At 41.9% G+C, this 25,877-nt stretch overlaps 1 protein-coding gene across 3 annotated transcripts in view; it reads left to right on the forward strand.

The window, feature by feature from the left end:
- DPH7 (diphthamide biosynthesis 7) overlaps positions 1–25,877 on the forward strand; it is a 259,140-nt gene that overhangs the window by 87,803 nt on the left and 145,460 nt on the right. For all 3 annotated transcript variants that reach the window (XM_033960736.1, XM_033960738.1, XM_033960739.1), the window contains exon 4: positions 16,566–16,653. In XM_033960736.1, the coding sequence (XP_033816627.1) occupies positions 16,566–16,653 (88 nt within the window). The remainder of the gene's footprint in view (positions 1–16,565; positions 16,654–25,877) is intronic.

A 25,877-nucleotide genomic window follows, 5' to 3' on the forward strand; every position in this document is an offset into this window, starting at 1 on the left:
TGAATGAATACTTCTGCTCAGTCTTCACCTGTGAGGCACCGGGACACGGTCCGCAGTTGAAGGCAACACAAAGCACAGAAGACCCGTTTCAGAATTTTGAGTTCACACCAGGTGAAGTTTACAGTGAACTGGCAAGACTCAAGGTGAACAAAGCCATGGGACCAGACAATTTGCACCCAAGAGTGCTCAGAGAATTGAGCGATGTCCTGGCGAAACCGTTGGCTGAGCTATTCAATCTCTCCCTAAGTAAGGGGAAAGTTCCCCTGGACTGGAAATTAGCTAATGTCATTCCTCTGCATAAAAAGGGTTGCAGGGCAGAGGCTGCGAATTATAGACCGGTGAGTCTCACATCAATAGTGTGCAAACTCATGGAAACACTAATTAAAAGCAAATTGGACACGATCTTGAATGAAGGGAATCTTCGGGATCCCAGTCAGCATGGATTCACCAAAGGTAGGTCCTGCCAATCCAATCTCATCAGCTTCTTTGACTGGGTAACAAGAAAGTTGGACTTGGGAGAGTCTTTGGACGTCGTGTACCTGGACTTCAGTAAAGCTTTTGACAGTGTCCCACACCGCAGGCTGCTAAGCAAGATGAAATCGATGGGGTTAGGAGAGACACTAACTGCATAGGTCAATGATTGGCTGAGTGGCAGACTTCAGAGGGTGGTGGTTAATGGTACCCTCTCTAAAACATCGGAGGTGACCAGTGGAGTGCCGCAGGGCTCGGTCCTGGGTCCACTCCTTTTCAACATATTCATAGGGGATCTGATTCAAGGGCTTCAAGGTAAAATAACACTATTCGCCGATGACGCCAAACTATGTAATATAGTAAGTGAATGCAGTTTACAGAATTATATGGCGCAGGACCTGCTTACATTGGAAAGTTGGTCCTCAACCTGGCAGCTAGGCTTCAATGCTAAGAAATGTAAGGTCATGCACCTCGGAAGCGGAAATCCATGCAGGACGTACTTCTTGAACGGAGAAACTTTAACTAGGACTTCAGAAGAACGAGATTTAGGAGTAATCATCAGTGCAGACATGAAAACTGCCAATCAAGTGGAGAAGGCTTCATCTAAGGCAAGGCAGATATTGGGTTGTATCAATAGAAGTTTTGTCAGCCGAAAGCCTGAAGTCATAATGCCGTTGTACAGGGCCATGGTGAGACCTCATCTGGAGTACTGTGTGCAATTCTGGAGGCCACATTACAGTAAAGATGTGCGCAGAATTGAATCGGTTCAATGGACGGCCACCAGGATGATCTCGGGGCTCAAGGGTCTCTCATACGAAGAGAGACTGAATAAATTGCAGCTCTACACTCTTGAGGAACGTAGGGAGAGGGGAGACATGATCGAAACATTTAAGTACCTCACGGGACGTGTCGAAGTGGAAGATGATATTTTCTTTCTCAAGGGACCCTCGGCCACAAGAGGGCACCCGCTCAAACTCAGGGGCGGAAAATTTCATGGCGACACCAGAAAGTATTTCTTCACAGAGAGAGTGGTTGATCATTGGAACAAGCTTCCAGTGCAAGTGATCGAGGCAGACAGCGTGCCAGACTTTAAGAATAAATGGGATACCCATGTGGGATCCCTACGAGGGTCAAGATAAGGAAATTGGGTCATTAGGGCATAGACAGGGGGTGGGTAAGCAGAGTGGGCAGACTTGATGGGCTGTAGCCCTTTTCTGCCGTCATCTTCTATGTTTCTATGTTCCTATGACCCCTGCAGCACTCCTCTATTGAGAAAAATGACCATTTAACCCTCCTTGAGGGCCGCAATCCAGTCAGATTTTCAGGATTTCCCCAATGAATATGCATTGAAAGCGGTGCATGCACATAGATCTCATGCATATTCATTGGGGAAATCCTGAAAACCCGACTGGATTGCGGCCCTCAAGAAGGGACTTTGAGACCCCTGATTTAACACTACCCTCTGTTTTCTATCCAATAACCAATTCCTAATCCACAACTGAACTTTGCACTTATCCCATGACACTTCAATTTTCTTAGGAGCCTCTCATGAGGAACTTTATCAAAAGCTTTCTGGAAAATCTAGATACACTATATCAACCAGCTCACCTTTATCCATATGTTGTTCACACCTTCAAAGAAGTCCAGAAAATTGGTGAGGCAAAATCTCCTTCGGCTGAACCCATGCTGATTCCGTCTTATTAAATCATGTTTGTCTACGTGTTTCACAATTTTAATTTTTATAATTGTTTCTACCATTTTGCCCAGCATTGAAGTGAGGCTTACTGGTCTGTAATTTCCCAGATCTCTCCTGGAGCCCTTTTTAAAAATCGGTGTAACATTAGCCACTGTCCAATCTTCAGGTACTAAAGACGATTTTAGCGACAGGTTACAGATCACTAACAACAGGTCAGCAATTTCATGTTTGAGTTCTTTTAGTACCCTGGGATGTATATCATCCGGTTCTGGCGATTTATCACTTTTTAACTTGTCGATTTGGCTTAGTACATCTTCCAGATTCACCGAGATTTCTTTCAGTTCATCCGCATCATCACCCTTGAAAACCATTTCCAGTTCAGGTAGATCTATTACATCTTCTTCCGTAAAGGCCAAAGCAAAGAATTCATTTAGTCTTTCCATAATGGCCTTATCCTCCATGAGTGCCCTGTAACTATGGGCTAGGGTGGTATATAAAAATAAAATTATTATTAATTTTGTTCCTTGATCATCCAGTGGTCCCACAGATGCCCTCACAGGTTTTCTGCTTCTGATGTATCTAAAAAAAATTGCTATGATTTTTTGCCTCTTTTGCAAGTTTTTCTTCATGTTCTTTCTTAGCTGTCTTTATCAGTGCTTTGCATCTAACTTGCTAGTGCTTTTGTTTTGTCTTATTTTCTTCATGCGGATCCTTTTTCCATTCTTATAAAGGATTTTTTTTGGCTCTAACAGCCTCTTTTATTATGATCACTGTTACCCTCTGTTGCCTTCCACTCAACCAGTTTCTTATCCAGCCCATCACTTTGGGACCCATCCCAAGGGCATTCAGTTTATTTATTAGACGTCTGTGTGGAACACTGTCAAAGGCTTTGCTAAAATCTCGCAGGCAGGCGAGGGCAGAAGCTACAGGGCTCGCTGCCGATTCCAGCGGCAGCGAGCAGGAGAGGAGAAAGGCGAGGGGGACGCGAACACAGGAAAGAAAACAGAGAAATGGAGGCTGCAGGAATCCAGCAGGGCTACCCAGTATACTGCATCGCATGTCATATGTATGACTACCTCCCCTTTGGGAGGCGGGCATACATATGCAATCGATGCCAGGAACTGGATAGCCTGAAGAGGGAGGTCGGAAGGCTGCAGGTTAGAGTCCAGGAGCTGGAGGGACTCTGCTCAATAGAGGAACAGTGTGGGGAAACGGAGGATACTACCAGAGAGAGCCACATCACAGAACAAGTCAGAGAGCTCGAGAAGTTCATAGAGGAGGCCTGGCAGATGGCAGAGGCACAGGACCACCAGCGTATCAGACGGGAACCGGCAGCTGGAGGTCAGGAACCAACAAACACCATGGGAGTGGGACCTAGCGTAGGGTCTGAAAATGCAGATGATGGTACCCAACAGGACCTGGCGGAAGGACCAGCGGAGATCCAGCAGAGCCCGGAGGACACGGACCTGAGACCAGAGAGACATCTGAGGAAGGGGAAATCTGCTGTTGTAGTAGGAGACTCAATCCTGCGAGAAGTGGACAGTCACATTGCCGGAGGAAGGGAGGACCGACTAGTGACATGTCTCCCGGGGGCAAGAACAACGGACGTCATCAGCAGAATTGATAGAATCCTGGAGGGAGCCGAGACAGAGGAGACGGCAGTTGTAATCCACATTGGAACCAACGACGTCAGCAGGAAAAATTTCAACCGGACTACACTGACTGAGCAGTTCAGGATCCTGGGGCGGAAACTGAAGCTGAGATCAAAGAGGATAGCCTTCTCGGAGATCCTACCAGTACCGAGAGCAGACGCAAGAAGACAGAGCGAACTACAAGTAATGAACGGATGGCTGAGGAGATGGTGCGAGGAGGAGGGATTCCACTTTGTTCGAAACTGGACGACCTTCTTGGGGAAGAACAAGCTCTACAGGAGAGATGGACTGCACCTGAGCACAGCTGGGACGAGGCAGCTGGCAAGAAACATCCAAAACGCCATAGACCTAGCTTTAAACTGAGGAGAAGGGGAAAGCCGGAAGTCGATCTGGCCTCGACACACCGGACATTGGTATCAAAAAATGATACTGAACAAGGACATTGCAAAAGAGAGCTTGGGACCGAGTGGGATCTTTTGGACAAAGGGACTGAGAGAAAATTCTTGGGCAAAGGGACTATGAGAGGCTTATTGGATAAAGGGACTGAGGGGACACTTTTGGGCAAAGGGACCGAGTGGGAACTCTTGGACAAAGGGGCTGAGAGGGACTTTTTGGACAAAGGGACTGAGGGGACACTTTTGGGCAAAGGGACCGAGTGGGAACTTTTGGACAAAGGGGCTGAGAGGGACTTTTTGGACAAAGGGACTGGGAGGGAACTTTTAGACAAAAGGGCTGAGTGGAAATCTTCAGAAAAAAGGCCCACAGATGCAATGCAAGGGCCCAGTGCCCAAACGAGCCTAACAGGCATGGTTGAAAGAGAACAATGGGAGCAAGAGGACCATCCAAATAAGGAGATACTGGATGGGGGCAAAACGGACACGCCACGGGAGGTGGATGACCGAGTAAAGGCAAGCCAGGTGGGAGCGCCGAGCCATGGAAAGAAAACAGCAGGGCGGGCGACAAATCAGGACCTATATTGCCTCTACACAAATGCGAGGAGCCTCAGGGCCAAAATGGGAGAGCTGGAAATTATAGCCAGTCAAAAAGCCCTGGACATAATTGGAATCACAGAAACGTGGTGGGCTGATGACAATAAATGGGATGTGGTCATACCAGGGTACAAACTTTACAGGAGAGACAGGACACACAAGAAGGGTGGAGGAATAGCTCTATACATAAAAGACTCCATACCCTCAACCAAAATGGAAACAGCAGTAAGGTCGGAAGGCTTGGAATCAATATGGGTTAAGCTATCGTCCGCCTGGCCAATCGGAAGAAATCGACCGGGACCTGGAGACGGAACTGCGGCAGGTATGCAAGAATGGAAGTGTGGTGGCGATGGGGGACTTCAACTACCCTGGGATAGACTGGAGTATCGGGCACTCAAGTTGCGAGAGAGAGATCAAATTCCTGGAAGCCACGAGGGACTGCTTCCTGGAACAGCTGGTCATGGAACCTACACGAGGAGAAGCTACTCTTGATCTAATCTTCAGTGGACTGGGGGGACCTGCAAAGGAAGTAGCGGTATTAGACCCACTGGGGAACAGCGATCACAACATGATCCAGTGCAGACTAGAACTGGGATCATCCAGGGTGAAAAGAACCACAACAACAGCGCTCAACTTCAGAAAAGGGAATTATGATGCAATGAGGAAAATGGTGGGGAAGAAACTCAACGGCAGGACAAGGAAGGTAGAGTCCGTAGAAAGCGCCTGGACCCTGCTCAAGCGTACGGTGCACGAAGCACAGAACCTGTACGTCCCCAGGTTCAGAAAAGAGTGCAAGAAAAATCGAATAAAGAACCCAGCATGGATAACGGCAGCTGTAAAAAAGGCGATCAGTAACAAGAAAGCATCGTTCAAAAAATGGAAACAGGATCAAACGCAGGCCAACCAAAAGGAACACAAGGAAAGCCAGAAGGAGTGCCACCGAGTGGTTAGGAGAGCAAAGAGGGAATATGAAGAGAGACTAGCGGGAGAGGCAAAAAATTTCAAATCATTCTTCAGGTACGTAAAGGGAAAGCAACCAGCGAGGGAGGAAGTGGGGCCCTTGGATGATGGGGATAGAAAGGGAGTAGTGAGGGAGGAAAAAGAAATAGCTGACAAGTTAAATGACTTCTTTACGTCGGTCTTCACGAGGGAGGACACATCCAACATTCCGGAACCAGAGGAAATAGAAAATGGAGATCAAGATAGCAAGCTGGTCCAATTAGAGGTGAGCCAGGAGGATGTCCTCAGGCAGATAGACAAGCTAAAGAGCGACAAGTCGCCAGGTCCGGATGGCATTCACCCAAGGGTGCTCAAGGAATTAAGGAATGAAATAGCAGAGACACTTCAGCAAATATGCAACCTATCCCTAAAAACTGGAGAGATCCCGGAGGACTGGAAAATAGCTAATGTCACGCCCATCTTCAAGAAGGGTTCGAGGGGCGACCCGGGAAACTATAGGCCGGTAAGCCTCACATCGGTCCCGGGAAAGATGATGGAGGCGCTGATTAAGGACAGCATCTGTGACCATATCGAAAAAAATGGACAGCTAAGGTCGAGCCAGCATGGGTTCTGCAAGGGTAGGTCGTGCCTCACAAACTTGTTGTACTTCTTTGAGGGGGTAAATAACCAGGTGGACAAAGGTGAACCCATAGACATAATTTACCTAGACTTCCAGAAAGCCTTCGATAAGGTACCACATGAGCGGTTGCTCAGGAAGCTATGGAATCATGGGGTGCACGGGGAGGTCCACCGATGGATCAAAAACTGGCTGGCAGACAGGAAGCAGAGGGTTGGTGTAAAGGGCCATTACTCGGACTGGCAAGGGGTCACGAGCGGGGTTCCTCAAGGATCGGTGCTGGGACCGCTCCTGTTTAACATATTCATTGACGACCTGGAGGCGGGAACAAAATGCGAGGTCATCAAATTCGCAGATAACACCAAACTATTCAGCAAGGTTGAAACCACGGTTGACTGCGAGAATCTCCAAAGGGATCTTACGACATTGGAAGAATGGGCGAAAAAGTGGCAAATGAGCTTCAATGTAGGGAAATGCAAGGTCATGCATATAGGGAGAAGGAACCCGATGTTCACTTACAAAATGGGGGGATCAATGCTAGGGGTCAGTAATCTGGAAAGAGACTTGGGAGTGATGGTAGACATGACATTGAAGGCGTCGGCACAATGCGCCACAGCCTCGAGGAAAGCAAACCAAATGTTAGGTATCATTAAGAAGGGTATCTCGACCAGAACGAAGGAAGTCATCCTGCCACTGTACCGGGCTATGGTGCGCCCGCATCTGGAATACTGTGTACAGTACTGGTCACCGTACCTCAAAAAGGACATGGCAATGCTTGAGGGAGTCCAGAGAAGAGCAACTAAACTGATTAAGGGTATGGAAAACCTTACATACACTGACAGACTGAAGAAGCTGGGGCTGTTCTCCCTGGAAAAGCGGAGACTCAGAGGAGATATGATAGAGACCTTCAAGATCCTGAGGGGCATCGAAAAGGTTGACAAAGACAGATTTTTCAATTTGAAAGAAACCACAAGAACAAGGGGTCACTCGATGAAATTGAAGGGGGACAGGTTTAGAACAAACGCAAGGAAGTACTTTTTCACACAGAGGGTGGTGGACACATGGAACACCCTTCCGGAGGCCGTGATAAGAAATAGCACAGTACAGGGTTTCAAGGATGACCTGGATAGGTTCCTGGAAGACAAAGGGATTTAGGGGTACAGATAAGAGCAATGGAAGGTTTAGAGATAAGTGTAGAGGTAGGCAATAAAATTAGTCAGGGACCGCTGACCAGGCAATATGCCTGATGGGCCGCCGCGTGAGCAGACCGCTGGGCTGGATGGACCTCTGGTCTGCCCCGGCGGAGGCGACTACTTATGTACTTATGTACTTATCTAAATACACCACATCTAGTGCACATCCTGTATCCAATTTGCTGGTCACCCAGTCAAAGAAATTGATCAAATTTGTCTGACAAGACCTACCTCTAGTGAATCCATGTTGCCTCCGATCCTGTAATCCATAGGATTACAGATATTTTGCCATTCTCTGTTTTAAAAGTCCATGAGGACTTCTAGCGGAAACATGGTGCTATAGACAGCTGCTGCTACGGCTCCGTTGAACCCCGACCACGGATCTGCATCTAATCTGAGTTTTGCCCCGTTGTTCAGATTACCCGACCGGAGCATAGTGTTTCCCAATTGATTGGCGTGAGTATTGGTAGGCTAGAGTGGAGCAAGTTGGCCTCGAAGCTCACGCGAAAAGATCAGGAGCAGAGCAAGCCGCTGAACACAAAGATGGCTGACCATGTGGCGCCCCCAGGGAGGGGTGTAGGGCTCTGTGGCTCAACTGATCTTAGCAGGGGTAATCTCCCCATCAGCTAAATTGCCAGGAACTCCCGAAACCGGATAAGTTGATGGGGATTCCTTCTGCCGCTATCAGCTAATGGGAAGCCTATGGATTTGTTTGTTTTATCGCTCTTTGGGTGGTGGAAGGGGGTCGTGATCATTGGGGGGAGTAAGGGGGGTGTCATGCCTTAAATCCTCCATGCTCATCTTGTCAGTTTGGGCACCTTTGTTGAATTTATATGCAATTGGACAACCATGGAATAAAGGGAGTGCTAAAAGAGGACAAAACCATCGCCAACAAACTGAACACATTTTTTGTGTCTGTGTTTACAGAAGAGGATGTACGCAATATACCAGAAGCTGACAGGCTATACCTAGGAAACAAAGACGGGAAACTGACTGGGTTGACGGTAAGTGAAGAAGAGGTATGCAGCAGATTGACAGGCTTAAGAATGACAAATCCCCTGGACCGGATGGCATCCATCTGAGGGTAATCAAGGAACTGAAAGGGATTATAGCTGAAGGATACCGGAAGACTGGAAAGTGGCGAATGTTACACTGATCTTCAAGAAAGGTTTGAGGGGGAGATCCAGGAAACTACAGGCTGGTGAGCCTGACCTCGGTACTGGGAAAGATGGTAGAAGCGCTGATGAAGGACTGCATTGTTGAACACCTTGATGGACACAATCGTATGAGGACCAGCCAGCACAGTTTCAGCAAAAGAAGATCCTGCTTGACGAACTTCCTGCACTTTGAGGGCATTAACAGGCAGATAGATAAAGGTGACCCAGTCAACAAAGTATATCTGAATTTTCAGAAGGCATTTGACAAGGTCCCGCATGAATGACTACTTTGAAAAATTGCAAGCCATGGGATTGAGGGTGAAATACGTAGATTAAAAACTGGTTGGCGGATAGAAAACAAAGAGTGAGGGTAAATGAACAATATTTGGACTGGAAAAGCGTCACGAGTGGAGTGCCGCAGGGTTCGGTGCTTGGGCCTGTACTCTTCACCTGGACACTCTTCACTCTTCACCCTTTCCTGGACCTGGAAATTGGAACGACAAGCGAGGTGATTAAATTTGCAGATGATACAAAGTTATCAGAGTAGTGAAGACACAGGAGGATTGCAAGAAATGGGCTGCAACATGGCAAATGAAGTTTAACGTGGATAAGTAGAAGGTGATGCATGTCAGTAACAAAAATCTTGTACACAAATACAGGATGTCTGGTGCGGTATTTGGAGAAACCCCCCATGAAAGAGACTTGGGAATACTGGTCGACAAGTCGATGAAGCTGTCTGCGCAATGTGCGGTGGAGGCGAAAAGGGCAAACAGAATGCTTGGAATGATTAAGAAGGAGATCACAAACAGATCAGTGAAGGTTATCATGCCGCTGTACCGGACCAGGGTGGGACTCCACCTGGAATGTTGCGTCCAGCACTGGTCGTACTTGAAGAAGGACATGGTACTACTCGAAAGGGTCTAGAGAAGATCGACCAAAATGGTTAAGGGGCTGGTGGAGTTGTCATACAGCGAGAGATTAGAGAAACTGGGCCTCTTCTCCCTTGGAGTGACGATGTTCCTAAATGGACTTTATTTGAAAGTGTCAAAGTTCCAAAGGTACACTGAAATCATCCACATAAAATAATTGCATCCACATAAAAATAATTCATCCACATAAGAGCCTTAAAGGACCTAGTCAGCGGCAATTCTTATGTTAACTCAAAGAGGTCTAACTGCCAACGTCTAAGTTCCCTCTAGGAAAGTTTCGATTATGACTGGGGTATGTCCAGATTGAAGCCGCCCATAACACTCCTCCCAACATGGGCGCACATCAGCTTTGCTGCTGCACGTCCATAGTTGGTTTTGATTATCGGCACTTGGACATCCCTGCTATTAGAACGTCCAAGTGCCGACTTAGGCTGGTTTTTGGACATTTTAAACTTTTGATTATGAACCCCCTAGTGTTTGGAATCCTACAGGGACTAACAGAAATAAGATTATCAGAGGCAGAAACCTAATCTTCCATTTTGAACTCTAATAGTTGGTTATCTAACAGGATTATTAGGATCTCCAATTGTCCTATTCCCGATGGATTTCCTTCTGGTCTGTCATGAGGTGTTTGTGTTCTCCAGGCTACCAGGCCCTAACCTGCTCACGCACCTCTGGGAAAGGAGATGGAGTGACTACCATCATCAAAACCTCCATCACACCAAAACTGATAAGCTCTATCAACATTCCCACCCTAGAAGCTCTTGCTTTCACCATAGGCCACAAACACAAAATCACCCTCATACTACTTTACAGAGCCCCCAACTCCCTAGCAGAAACCCTAGAGTCCCTCCTCGATTTCATCACCGAACTATCCATCTCCCACAAACAGGTGACCATCCTGGGAGACTTCAACTTCCCAGACTACCCCAACACCTCAGGACAAAGTGACAGCTTCCTCTCCTCCCTCACCGACCTGGGATTTCACCAAGCTGTAACCACCCCTACTCACACAGCAGGCAACATCTTAAGACTTAATTTTCACCCTTAGAGACCAGACTGCAGAGCCTCAACAAACAATCTGCACTACTACACCTGTCCAATGGTCAGACCACCACCTCATTGAATTCCAACTCCCACTCGAAACTACCCCAACTCCGCAAAAAGACCCTATGCCACCCACCTAACGCTAACTCCTTAATTCAGTCAACCTTTCAGTTATGGAGGTTTTCACAATCTAAATAAAACCTGTACCCAACATCCCCAGTCCATCAACCTAGCAGCCTCCACATGGCACTCCAACATCCAATCCCTGTATAACAGCCTCGCTCAGACAAAAACAACACGAATAACCACCAACAAAACACCTGCTCCCTGGTACACCAGTGACCTCTGATCCATAAAAAGATCACTGAGGAAAGCAGAAAGAAACTGGATCAAACGCCCAAATTCAGAAACCAAAGCCCACTGGGAAAACATATTTGTCACCTACAAAGCTACCATTCTAAAAGCAAAGAAAGCCTACTACTCTCACATCCTACAGATAGCCCCAGCTAGATCCAAACAACTGTTCACCCTCACAAACCAACTCTTCACCAAAGTCCAAGGAAAAAGCCACAACAACCCAACAGAACTTGATAGTGAGACTCTCTCGGACTTCTTCCAGTCCAAAGTACAAACCATCCGCAATAATCTTGATACCAACACCAACCCTCCTCCAGCACACCCCCAGCCTAACCCAAGTACCCCATCTTCTACCACTCTTCCCCAACTTCATATGGCCACCCATGCTGAGGTTCTTGAAATCCTGAGAGAACTCAAGCCCTCCAGCACCATCATTGACCCCTGCCCATCCAGCCTTCTATTGTCAACAGAAGACGCCATGACGGAATCTATCCTCCCCATCATTAACTCCTCCCTCTCCATAGGGACAGTACCTCTCAGCTGGAAGTTGGCTATTATCAATCCCACTCTAAAAAAACCCAGCCTCGACCCTAATGAACCCGGCAACTACTGCCCAGTCTCCAACCTCCCATTTGTCTCCAAACTCCTAGAATGAATAGTGCTTTGCCAATTACACCCTTTCATTGAAGAACAAGCTGCCCTGTCCCCTGCTCAATCCGGCTTCCAAACAGGCCACAGCACAGAGTCAGTACTCCTGGATATCATTGATGACAGCTGGTCGATACTCGACAAAGGCAGCGATGTCCTACTAGTCTTACTTGACCTCAGTACTGCCTTTGATACCACCTCCTCTTATCCAGACTCTATGACCTTGGAATCAAGGACTCTGCCCTCCAGTGGTTCACCTCCTTTCTTCACCAAAGAAACCAAACAGTCCTTCTAAGGACGCACAAATCTAATCCCAAGCCTATCAAATAAAGCGTTCCCCAAGGCGCCCTTCTATCCCCCCCTCCTATTTAACCTTTACATCAGACCTGTCATTGATATAGCCCAGAAGTACAACGTTAAAATCCACTCCTACGCCGATGACATCCAACTGCTCCTCCCACTAGGTGAAAACCGATTATCCCAAATCGCCAACCTCCAACACTGCCTCTCTGACATGAAAACCTGGATGACAAACAGCAAACTACAGCTGAACGCCTCAAAGACCAAAGTTTTATGGATCAGGAAAAAAGTACCAAATGCACACACCCAACACTATCATGGGACTCCACCTTACTAACTGCAGCAGATCAAGTACGCAGCCTAGGAGTAACATTAGACGGCCACCTGTCCATGTCCAGCCACATTTCTCAAGTAGTCTCTACCTTCTTCTACTACCTCCACCAACTGAGAAGGATCAAACCCTACATCTCCACACCTGACCTAGCCCAAATCCTCTACACCTATGTCCTTTCCAGGATGGATTACTGCAACTCCCTATTTAATGGAGTATCCAAAAAAGATCTCAAGTGCCTCCAGTGGGTACAAAATACAGCAATCCGCCTCCTACACAACCTCAACTACCACGATCCCATCTCCCCAGCCCTACGTGCTGAACACTGGCTTCCAATTAACCAACACTGCACTTGCAAGGCCCTGGTAATAGTGTATAAAAGAATTTACGCTACCACCCCTACCTACATAAAATCCAAGCTAACACTGTACACCCCCAACCACCCCCTCCGCTTAGAAATGGAGAAATGCCTATGCATCCCCCCAGGAAAGTCCCTCCTGTCAGAAACCACATGCAAACGCTCCTACAGCCACTTCATCTCCCAACTCTGGAACCAACTCCCCCCACAAATCAAAGTACAGAACTTTTAGAAAGCGGTAAAGACCCTACTCTTCAACTAAAATTCACCCACAGTCTACGCCTCACCCTCATTAAACCCCCCCTCCCCTCTACCCTCTCTTCTCCATTCTAAACTTCTACTTAAATTGCTGTATAGTCCATTCTTAACCTGTACTTAAATTGCCGTATAGTCCTTGTATTTAAACTACTGTATAATCTTTGTATTGTCCAAATGTACTCCACTGTGAATGTTTGCTTGAGGCCGTTCTGAGCTACTGGGAGGACGGGATAAAAATGTAAATAAATAATTAGAAGGTCAAGAATAGTTGGTAAAAAGGTTATTTTGAGTATGTGGACATCAGCAGATAAATTCTCTTTTTGGAATTGGTACAATAGAGCTCACCAATTGGAATGTAATAAGGCTACAATTTCTTCCAAAAGGAAAAAATATTTTTTTTGTCAATATGGAAAGGATATATCCATTCTTTGTCAATGAGAGTATGAAGCTTGGAACTGTGGTTCAGTAGTTAGAGCTACAGCCTCAGCACCCTGAGATTGTGGGTTCAAACCCTGCACTGCTCCTTGTGATCCTGGGCAAGTCACTTAATCCTCCACTGCCCCTGGTATATTAGATAGATTGTGAGCTCACTGGGACAGATAAGAAAAAATGCTTGAGTACCTGAATTAAAATCACTTTGAATGTGGTTGTGTAACTACAAAAAGATGGTATACAGGTCCCTATCCCTTAACCCTTATTTTTGCCGAGTTGAATTCCAACTTTTGGTACAATCTCTTATCCTTGGACAAACAATACAAAATACAGCCTTAAGACTCATCTACTCATTAAAAAAATATGACCACATAACAGAAGCATAACACGACACACACTGACTGCCAATTCAAGCAAGAGTACACTTCAAATTCTACTGCCTACTATTCAAAGCTATTAATGGAAAAAGCCCATCCTACTGGAACAACCGACTAACTCAATCCACCTCAACCAGACACAGGAGAACCCACTCACTATTCACACACCTACCAACCAAAAATGTCAAACGAAGAAAACTATATGACAATCTAATAGCCACCAAAGCAGCAAAACTAGACAGACAAATCACTAATCTGCTATCTTCGACCACAGACTACAAAACCTTTAAGAAAGAAACTAAAACCCTACTCTTCAAAAAATACATAAAACCTATATAACAAGACCAGTTCCTTCTCAATCTCTACCATCACACTCTCTAACCCCTTTCAAATCTAAAAAGTTTTTAACTACCCAACATGTATCACCTTAAGTTCCCGACAATTTCTTAGGTAATTCATATGTAATCCCTATGACAATTCTCATGTAAAGCTACAATTCTTGTAACCTATGACAACTCTTATGTAAAGCTACAATTCTTGTAACCTATGACAATTTATGTAAAGTTACAATTCTTGTAACCTCCTGGTAAATCTTATGTAATCCACCTTGAACCGCAAGGTAATGGCAGAATAGAAATCACTAATGTAATATAATGTAATATATTTTTGGGGGGAGGGATTTGGGATATGGGGTACTATTAATTGGTGTCTGGATGGTTTGCAGATTGCATTTATTCTTTGATAGTGCACTATCTTGTTCTGTACAGAATTCAATAAGAATGATTAAAACATAAAATGCATGGAATGAGATCAGATTGATTCATCACACTTTGTAAGGGCGTGCTGATGGTTTAGCTCTTTCTTGGCCAGGATGTTCTCAATAGTTTTGTTGATCCAGGGTATCTATTACTATTTGTTCTACTTCCCTTTATGTAGTATTGCTAAGTTTGAGATATCTTCCCTTTCCATCCCAGTATAATTTGGTGGCTCAGCCTTACCATCTTTACTTATCTAAGGATCTAGGACAACAGTCTTCATTAATTTTTAAGCTGGGGCCACTTTGAATTCTAATGAGCTGAAGGAGAGCTGTCAAATATTCTCTCATTTGGCACCATGACAATGCTGACCAGAGTGTCGGTGACATCCATCCCCACCAGCCCATCTTCGAAACTTCATTGGGGGTATCGTCAAGGTTGTGAGAATTTCCAAATGTATTCATTTTTTTGTCTACTGAGAAATGCTTTGTCCTTCAAGCATATGTGGCTCTTCCCCTATCTACTTTCCCCTTTCTGTCCTGAGTCTAGGTAGAGAGGCAGAGTAGCAGAAAAGAAAATCAGAAAGACAATGTGAGCTGCCCCAGAGATCTCTGGAGGCCACCATTGGCCCCTTGGCCTTGTATTGAAGAACACTAGTCCAGGATGTACTCTTTCTAGGAGTTGATCAGTGCTGAGTGAGGCACAAAGTGATAGTTCTGTTACCTAGAGCAATAGACTTAATGTGTCATGCCTTTGATTTTTAGGAGTAGCAAAACAGATGTTTTTAAAAGTAGTTTGAAAATATTTTAAAATGTTTCCTTGTATTATGAAATTTTCCAGTTGGCCCAATGAAGAGAGAGAGGTTGGGTGGAGGCAGGTTATAGATGTTTTTAGAAGGAAGAAAGAACCAGTTAGAAAAAGTATTAATACTCAAATTTAAAAAAAAAAAAAAAAAAATCCAACTTTTTAAGTGAGGACTTTTACCTGTGATAGGTTGTTCCTCTTTGTGAGGACCTTTAATGAAGTGATGGTACGTGATTATTTGTAGTATTAAATTATGGAGGTTTTTTTTTAAAGTCATGGGATAGAATATTAAGCCAAAAGCATGTAGCCATGGGAGAACATTATGCACTAGGTTAGGGGTAGAGGGTGCCAATGTTCACCGTGACTACTAGTGAGGTGTAAAAGTTTTCATTGCTGTAGGTATTGACTAAATGTGCAGTCCCTAGGCTTTAGGGCTCCTATGGTAAAGGGTGATAGTGACAGTGGTTTAAAAAGCATTAGTGCTGTTTTCTGTCCTAGGCTTTGGGACTGCAAGGATTTATAACAGTAGGGTTTTGAATAGTCTGCACCAGGGCAAGAAGTTGTCCTATGAACAGGTTGGTGTGTGTGTAAACTTGCTGGCTCCTGGGAAACTGCCAGGCTAGGCTCCCTGTTTAATAAGGGGGGCTGGGAGTTTCTAGAAGCTCAGTTTGGACACTTGAAGAATGGCCTCACACCAGAGAATACTTAAGATCTGTACTTGGGTGGGAGGTTTGTGTTTTGAGGAGATCTGTTCCTGAATGATCTGGATCCATCCAACAGGGAGGATCTTTGTGAATTAAGAAAGCATATGAATTGCCAGCTAAAAGGAGAGACTGTATATAGTTGGATTTTGTTAAAACAACTGAAGTTTGTTCAAGCAAGCACCCTTTCTATGCTGAAAGAGTAAAGTTCAGTTTGAAATTCAAACCTTTGGTGTGATCTGCCTTTTCTTGGAGGAGTAAGAGATTATGTGGAGAATGCTTGCTGCAGACTGCCAGCGCAAAGTTGGTCCCAGCCTATGTCCCGGAATTAAACAAATACTTTGTGTGACCTCTGCCCAGCTGCCGGGTAAGCAAGTGCCTTGCAAGCATATTCTCAAAGGAAGGTTTTGAGAATTGTTGTTCAGACCAATCAACATCTCCCACTAACTCCTGCATTTGGGTTGGTCTCTTTTTTGAAAGGATTAACTAAAATATAGATGATATGGACTATAATCTTTATTCTCATTCTCCCAGGTGCCATGTTCCAGTTGCAGAAAGTCCTATGCTGGGTATTGCCAGTGCCAAGGGAATGGTTGAATTTTATCGTTTGACCAATAGTGAGGTAAGGACTGAATCAGTAATGGGGAGAATTTCAGGTTATGAAATATTGGTGTCCTCTTAAATCAAAGTTGTGAATGTAGTGGAAGTATTTTGTACTGATAACTTCATATGATAGAGCAACAGTAGTGCTACCAAAGCATTGATTCACATTCATTCAATCAGCAATTAAAGAAAATGACTTGGTAACCTGAAACTCACCCAGAGTATGAATACAGAATAGAGATCTGAAGAGACCTTAGGAGAGGAGCCACAAGCACTCTGAGGCATCCAAAATATTAATTCATAATGAACGATTGAAGTGTTCTTAAGGGAGTTCACTGAATCAAATCTTGGAGAGAAAAAGGATATATAAGCCTACATTTTATTCTTTTTGGATCTTGCCAGATACTTGTGACCTGGATTGGCCACTGTTGGAAAGAGGATATTGGGCTTCATAGACGTTCAATATGGCAATTCTTATGTATTTAATCTTATTTGTGTTAGTATACTGCTAGTGGAGATGCCAGCATGTAATCTGTAGAAATCTAGCACACAAAAGAAGAGTAAGAAAACTTCCCAAAAAAACCTGCAAAGTCAAAACACAGTAGGAACAAGCGAGGCAAGCGAACGGGATGCAAACGAACAAGCTCTTAGGAATGTCTTAACACACTGTCAGTGTTTCGGCAAAAGCCTACATAGTAACATAGTAAATGACAGATAAAGACTTGAACAGTCCATCCAATCTTCCCATTAGTTATTCTCTTTACAAATACTGTACATGATTAAATTAACTTGTCTCTTTTTTGATATTTCTGGGCAATAAACTGAAGTCCACCTGGTATTGTCCTAGGTTCCAACTGCTGAAGTTGCCATCTAAGCTCACTCTAGCCTATCCAACCATCTGGCAGTAATGTCCTCATGTTCCCAAGTTAGTGGAGTTCCCATTGATACCCTCCCCAGTCCATCCTACACTGAATCACCATATATGAGACACAAACCGTACAAGTCTGACACATACCAGACTTAGTTATTTATACCATTTGTTTTCTAATTAGAGATTCTCTGTTTATCCCATGCTTTTTTCAATTCCATCATTGTTTTCCTCTCCACCATCTTCCTCAGGAGGGCAATCCAGGCATCCTCCACCCTCTCCATGAAAAAGAATTTCCTAACATTACTCCTAAGTCTTCCTCCCTGCAACCTCAAGTTATGTCCTCTAGTTTTACCATTTTCCCTTCTCTGGAAAAGATTTGGCTCTATATTAATACCTTTCAAGTATTTAAATGTCTGTATCATATCTCCCCTGTCCCTCTTCTCTGGAGTATACATGTTTAGGTATGCCAGTCTCTTCTTGTACTTCTTTTGGTTCAAACCCCTTATCATTTTCGTCACCTTCCTCTGGACCGCTTCAAGTCTTTTTGTATCTTTCGTCAGATACAGCCTTCAAAACTGAACACAATACTCCACTTGTGGCCTCACTAATGACCTATATAGGGACATCAACACCTCCCTTCTGCTGGTCAGGAGTCAATTCTATTAAAACTAGAGGGCATAATTTGAGGTTGCGGGGAGGAATACTCAGGAGCAATGTTAAGAAATTCTTTTTCACAGAGAGGGTGGTAGATGTCTGGAATGCTTTCCCGAAGGAAGTAGTGGACAGGAAAACAGTGATGGAATTTAAAAAAGTGTGAGATAAAAATAGAGCTAAGGCCGGTACTGGACATACTTGCACGGTCTGTGTCCCATATGTGATGATTTGGTGTAGGATTTGGGGAGGGCATCGATGGAAACTCCACTAACTTGGAACATGAGGATGTTACTAGTCAGACTTTATGGTAGATATCCTGTAAACAAGATGGTTGGATAGGCTGGAGTGAGCTTGGACGGCAACTTCAGCAATTGGAACCTAGGACATACCAGATGGACTTACAGACTATGACCCAGAAATATCAAAGAAGAGACAAGTTAATTTAATGTATTTTTAATGGGTAAAACTAATGGGCAGACTGGATGGACCATTCATGTCTTTATCTGCTGTCATTTACTATGTTACTATGTATCAATTACAAAAAATGTATAAAATATTAAGGTATAATTAATTTATTAAAAGCAGTATCACATAAAATACATGCATGATGAGTTTATAAAAAATTGGCTAACACACTTGGTCCCTTGGATAAAAAGTCTGAATGGGAAAAAATCAAAAAGTGAGATGAAAAAACTTCATTAAATAATGGACATCAGTATGAGCCTTTGATGGATAAACGGGAACTTATGGCTCGGGCGGTGTCTCATAGGTGACCAGCACCAGACCACAGTCTAAATGAGAACTGCCTCATACATCATTTAGTCCATTAAGAAATTAAGAACATAAGAACATAAGCAGTGCCTATGCCGGGTCAGACCAGAGGTCCATCCCGCCCAGCAGTCCGTCCCCGCGGCGGCCCAATAGGTCATGACCTGCCTTAATCACCAGAAGGGGCCCCCTTGCCCCCTAGGTTTCTCATCGAAGTCCTATCTTCCCATCAATGTCCTAACCCTCCGGCCTTGCACCTGAACGACCGGGTGAGCTGTCTATACTTATGCAACACCCCAGCACCTCCCTCAGTACCCCACGATCCCCTTTTCCCTCAGGAATCTGTCCAATCCCTGTTTGAATCCCTGTACTGTACTCTGCCGGATCACTTCCTCCGGGAGCGCATTCCATTTGTCCACGACCCTTTGGGTGAAGAAAAACTTCCTTGCATTTGATTTGAACCTATCTCCCTTCAGTTTCTCTGAGTGCCTCCTCGTACCTGTCGTCCCTTTTAGTCTGAAGAACCTGTCCCTGTCCACCCTCTCTATGCCCCTATGTATTTTGAAGGTCTCTATCATATCCCCCCTGAGCCTCCTCTTTTCCAGAGATAAGAGCCCCAGTTTATCCAGCCTCTCGGCATATGGGCAGTTTTCCAGCCCTCTTACCAGTTTCGTTGCCCTCCTTTGGACTCTCTCAAGAACTGCCATGTCCTTCTTGAGGTGCGGCGACCAATATTGAACGCAGTATTCCAGATGTGGGCGCACCATCGCTCGATACAGCGGCATGATGACTTCCCGCGTCCTGGTTGATATGCCCCTCTTGATGATGCCCAGCATCCTGTTGGCTTTCTTCGAGGCTGCTGCACACTGTGCGGATGGTTTCATGGATGGATCCACTAGCACACCCAAGTCTCTCTCAAGTCCGGTGTCTTCCAGCATTCTCCCCCCCCATTTTATACTCGAACAACGGGTTCTTTTTCCCTATGTGCATGACCTTGCATTTATCTACTTTAAAGCGCATTTGCCATTTGTTTGCCCAGTCCTCCAGCTTATCGAGGTCCCTTTGCAGTTCCTCACACTCCTCCCTGGTCCTAACTCTGGCGCAGAGTTTGGTATCATCTGCAAATTTTATAACCTCACACTTTGCCTCCGTTTCCAGGTCATTGATAAATATGTTGAAGAGTAGCGGCCCCAGCACCGATCCCTGCGGCACACCGCTCGTGACTCCCCGCCAGTCAGAATATTGGCCCTTTACTCCGACCCTCTGTAGTCTACCTGACAGCCAGTGCTTGATCCATCTGTGTACATCCCCGCCCACCCCGTGGTTCCACAGCTTCCTAAGCAGCCTTTCATGTGGCACCTTGTCAAAGGCCTTTTGAAAATCGAGGTAAATGATGTCTATGGGTTCCCCTTTGTCCACCTGACTGCTTATTCCCTCAAAGAAGTACAGAAGGTTTGTCAGGCATGACCTTCCCGTGCTGGCTTGTCCGCAGTAGGCCATTTTTCTCGATGTGCTCGCAAATGCTGTCCTTGATCATTGCTTCCACCATCTTCCCTATAACTGAAGTCAGGCTCACCGGCCTGTAGTTCCCGGGGTCACCTCTCGATCCCTTCTTAAAGATAGGTGTGACATTCGCCAGTTTCCAGTCCTCTGGTACCTCTCCATTTTTCAAGAATAGGTTGCAAAGAGGGGCGTGGCTTGGAAGCGCATGAGGAAGGTTGGCTAATAAGTGAGCTCCAAGAAAAAGACCTTGAAAGTCTGCAAAAAGTCTAAAAAAAACTTTAAAAATAAGGGAAAAAAAAGCTTGGATTAATAAAGAAGACAAGATAAAAGAATGGCAACAGGAAAACAGAACAAAAACGACTTTGCGGTGGCTGGTAGCAGCAAAAGATCAAAACCGGAACAGGAGACAGGTTCAAAAATGACAGATATAGAAGTAGTAAAAGAACTAAAGGAAATAAAAGAAATGCTATCAGTATTAACGAAAAAAGTTACGAATATATCAGAGGACGTTTCAGCGCTAAACAAAAAAATGGATCTCCTGGAATTAAAGTCAAATAATCTAGAAGAAAGAATGATGTTTGTAGAAGAAGAAGCAAGTTACAATCGAACAGATAGAAAAAAAATAGAAATACTTACTAAAGAAATTGAAGATTATTCTAATCGAGAAAGAAGAAGTAATGTCCGTTTGATTGGATTACCAGAAGGAGCAGAAAAGGGAAATCCGGTACTCTTTATTGAAAATCTGTTACCCAAACTACTTCCTATAAAAACAAAATATCCCATAGAGGTAGAAAGAGCACATAGAGTGCCTATGAAGAGAGGAGAAAATCAACACGGACCAAGACCATTTATATTCAAACTATTGCGCCACCAACAGGTCTTAGAAATACTTCAACTAGCAAAGCAAAATAAAGGTCTTAAATATCAAGATGCTTATATCCACTTTGTTTCTGATTTTGCTAAAAACACAGCTATAAAAAGGAAAAAGTTGTTGGAATTGAGGCCAAAACTAAGAGAATTAGGTGCAAAGTTTGGATTAATGTATCCTGCAAACATGAAGGTTACCATCGGAAATAAAACTTTTACATTTGATGATGCTGAGAAACTAGAGAAATTTATTCAAACTCAAGAAATACCTATGTTATCCTAATTTTGAATAATATGTCTTTAATTTATTAATATAAATTTGGGGAAATATTATACTATATATATCATCATATATTAATTATATAGAGAAAAATAACTTTAAAGAATTTACTATATTTCAAAATGCAACGATTTAGAATGTTTTTATTTAGCTTCAAATATATTCTTTTCAACGTCTCTCTTACAATAGAATTAGAATGTAACAGACATTCTAAAAAAAAAAAAAAATTTCAAAGGCTTAATGCAATTATATGTTTGTAAGTTTAACAGGAAATAATTATAATATAAAATATGGAAAAAAAAGTTTACATAAATTTAAATGAATGTAATATAGAAAGGATAATATAACTAAAAGCCTGCTTTGAAATTGATTACAGACAGAATATATTGGTGGGAACATCAGAGATTAAAAAAAAAAAAATAATAAAAAATTGAGGGGAATGGTTTTTCGGGTGAAGTTTTTCTTTTCCTGTGGTGAGACTGCTGCGGGGTCGCACACCGGACGCATATATATGCTTGTTTAAATTGTGTTTCCTCTTCTCTCTTTAAAATGACTTAAAAAATCTAAAAACTTACAATCCCGAAGGTCTATGCGTAAGGAACGCAGGAAATGGATTTTTTTCATACCGGAAACACAACATGAACATATAATATAAAATATAAGAAGAAAAAAGAAGAAGAAGAAATCAGAAAATGGATTACAATAACTTTGGAAGATCGTAAAGAACTATTCAATATAATCTCCTTAAGAAAAGAAGAAGAAAGAAGACAAGGAAAAAGAAGAAAATAAAAATGAGAAGAGAGAGAGAAAGAATCAGATAAGTGGAGAAACGATGTATGTGCCTGGTGTGTGATTTTAGCGGTGTTCTCTCATGGGGGGGAGATTCTTTACTTGTGAAACTATTGTTCCTATATCATTATGTTCCCATATTAATGATATTACTATAATAAAATATAAGATGAGAGGAAAAAGTTTTTTGAGATAGAATGAAAAATACTATATTTATTTAATTATTAATGAATTGATGGTAATAAATATAGACTTTTAAAATATCCTAAGAAATGTATATGTAACTGATTGAATTCACAGATATATAATATATGAACTATTTATATTTTAATTTTATTTAAATATTTAATGACTTAAACTGTATTTGGAAAGCTAAAGGGTCTTCTTGGAGTGTGTTATGGCTGACCTTGATATGCGTGTTACCAAGTATACACTATTTTTGCTAAATGGGGAGGGAAGGGAGGGAGGTGGGAAAAGGGAGATGAAATTAATTAAAGAAAATCTTAAAATTAAGGGTTTAATAATAACTAGAAGAATAAATATTAAACATGTGTGGATATCTGATCAAAAATATATTTATAAAATTTTAATTAAAATATTACTTTTTAATTTAAATGGCTCTTAAAATTTATTCTCTTAACGTCAATGGTCTTAACCATCCAATCAAACGAAAGAAAGTACTAAATTTTCTTCATAAGCAAAAAGCTGATATTTATTTCATACAAGAGACACACTTGTCAGGTATTGAATCTAATAAACTAAAAGAGGGTTGGGTGTCCAAATGTTTTTATGCACCTGCTGTTGGAAAAAAAAGCAGGAGTAGCTATTCTCATAAATAAAAAATGTATAGCAGATTTTAAGTTAATAAAATTTGATCCATTAGGAAGATGGGTACATATTAAAATGAATCTGAGGAATACAACCCTGGATTTATTCAATTTATATGCTCCTAATTCAAATCAAATGGAGTTTTTCAAAAATATTCAACAGATATTACTACCACTGGCTGCTTCTAATTTAGTAGTAGCTGGAGATTTCAATGCTGTAATGGATCCTATTTTGGATAAAAAACCAAGTAAAATAATGAAATCATTAGGATTAGATAATTTGATACAAACTTGTGATTTAGTAGATATATGGCGTATCCTTCATTTTAATGATCAAGAATATTCTTTTTGTTCTCAGGTCCATAAATCCTTTTCAAGAATTGATTATATATTTGTTTCTAATAACATAGCACAAAAAGTGATGAAAGCAATTATTGATCCTATTATCATATCAGATCATGCTGGTGTGTGGATTGATCTACAAAATGATATATCTGTTTATTCTAAACCAATTTGGAGATTTAACAATGCTTTACTTGCAGACATAAAATTTATAGAAAATATTAAAGAAAAAATGCATGAATTCTTTCAATTTAATGATTTGGATAACATAAACATAGAAATTTTATGGGACGCTTATAAAGCAACAATGAGAGGAAATATCATATCATATTCTGCATATATGGAAAAACAACTTAAAAAACAATTTATACAATTGGAACAAGAAATTAAATTATTAGAACAAAAATTAATTACTAAATGGGAACATGATACATTGCAGAAATTATTAAAAACAAAAGTTAAATATAATGAGATTTCTTCTCAATTTGTAAGGAAAGATATGTTCTGTCGGCAAGTACAGTATTATGGAAATTCAAATAAAAATGGAAGATTATTAGCAAATTTTATTAAAGCAAAAAAAAGAAAATCTAAGATTATTGCAATTAAGGATAAACAGGGCAATACACACACTAGTAATGAAGATATTATAAAACAATTTCTTGATTTTTATAAGGATTTATACACTTCTGATACTTATGAAAATAAAGAACAAGATGGTATAGAATTTTTAAAGGCATTTATTGGACCAAATATTCCGGATTATATAAAAGGAAGTTTAGAAGAACATATATCTTTAAAAGAAGTAGAATCAGCATTGAAAGCTCTTAGAGTTGGATCCGCTCCAGGTGGAGATGGATATACTGTTGAATTTTACAAAACATTTCAAAATATTTTATTACCTTATCTATTAAATTTATATCAATATCAAATAAATAATGGAAATATAACAGGAACTATGGCTGATTCTGTTATAATTGTCTTACCAAAACCAAACAGGGATCCGACATTGATAACAAATTATAGGCCTATATCTTTGATGAATGTAGATGCTAAATTAATTGCTAAAGTGCTAGCTATAAGATTAGCAAAAGCTCTTCCTTTTATTATTGATATACACCAAACTGGATTTGTTGCTAAAAGACACTCTTCACATAACACTAGATTAGCATTTCATTCTCTAAATTTAGCAAAAAATTTGAATGATCCAGCTTTTCTAATATCATTAGATGCAGAAAAAGCATTTGATAGAGTAGAATGGAAGTTTATGTATCAAACTCTAGAATGGTTTGGTATAGGACCTGGTTTTAATAAAATGATTCAAACATTATATAGCTCCCCTGGAGCAAGATTAAATATAAACAATAATTTATCTGATAAATTTAACTTGCTAAGTGGAGTTAGACAGGGTTGTCCTTTATCTCCCTTACTATTTGATATCGTTCTAGAACCCTTATTAATTGCAATAAATCAAACTAAGGGAATAAAGGGAATCACATTTTCTAATTGGGAATTTAAATTATCTGCATATGCAGATGATATATTATTATATTTAAGAGAACCAGAAGACACCATTCCACATCTACTTAATTTAATAGAAAAGTTTGGAAAGTTTTCTGGATATAAAATCAATTGGGAAAAATCTGAAGTTCTTCCAATTAATATCCATTGCACCAAAGGACTATTTGATTCATATTCATTTAAATGGAAAGAGGAAGGACTAAAATATTTAGGTATTCTTATAAAAAATACAATTGATGACACAGTAAAAGAGAATGAAAATCTTTTATTAAAAAAAATAACAGAAATGTGCGAGCAATGGAATCCTTTACATCTTTCTTGGTGGGGAAGAGTCCAAACAGTTAAAATGATGATTTTACCTGTGGTTTGTTATCAAATGAGTATGATTCCAATATTTTTTCAGGGGTCATTTTATAAAAAATTAAACAATATTCTAACAAAATTTGTTTGGTTTGGGAAAAGACCAAGAATCGCTTTAGCATCATTACAAAAAACAATTAAGGAAGGAGGGGTAAATTTTCCAAATTTCTATAGGTACCATCAAGCCTATATTTTAAGACAGGGAATGTATTGGATCCTCCCAGATCTCATGGAAAATGTACCCGACTGGTTATATTTAGAATGGCGCCTCATGTTTCCTTTACATCCAGAACATTTTATCAGTATAACAATGCCTAGGAGATATAAGGACAACAGAATTCTAATAGATACATGGAAAACACTAAGATTTATAAGCAATTTAACACCAGATCCTTTGACTAAATCTTTAAATCAATCTATTTGGGTAAACTCCAGGATCAAAATTGGTGGATTTAAAATAGTAT

This window comes from Geotrypetes seraphini, chromosome 10 (assembly GCF_902459505.1).
Source record: "Geotrypetes seraphini chromosome 10, aGeoSer1.1, whole genome shotgun sequence".
In the NCBI taxonomy this organism is placed as follows: domain Eukaryota; kingdom Metazoa; phylum Chordata; class Amphibia; order Gymnophiona; family Dermophiidae; genus Geotrypetes; species Geotrypetes seraphini.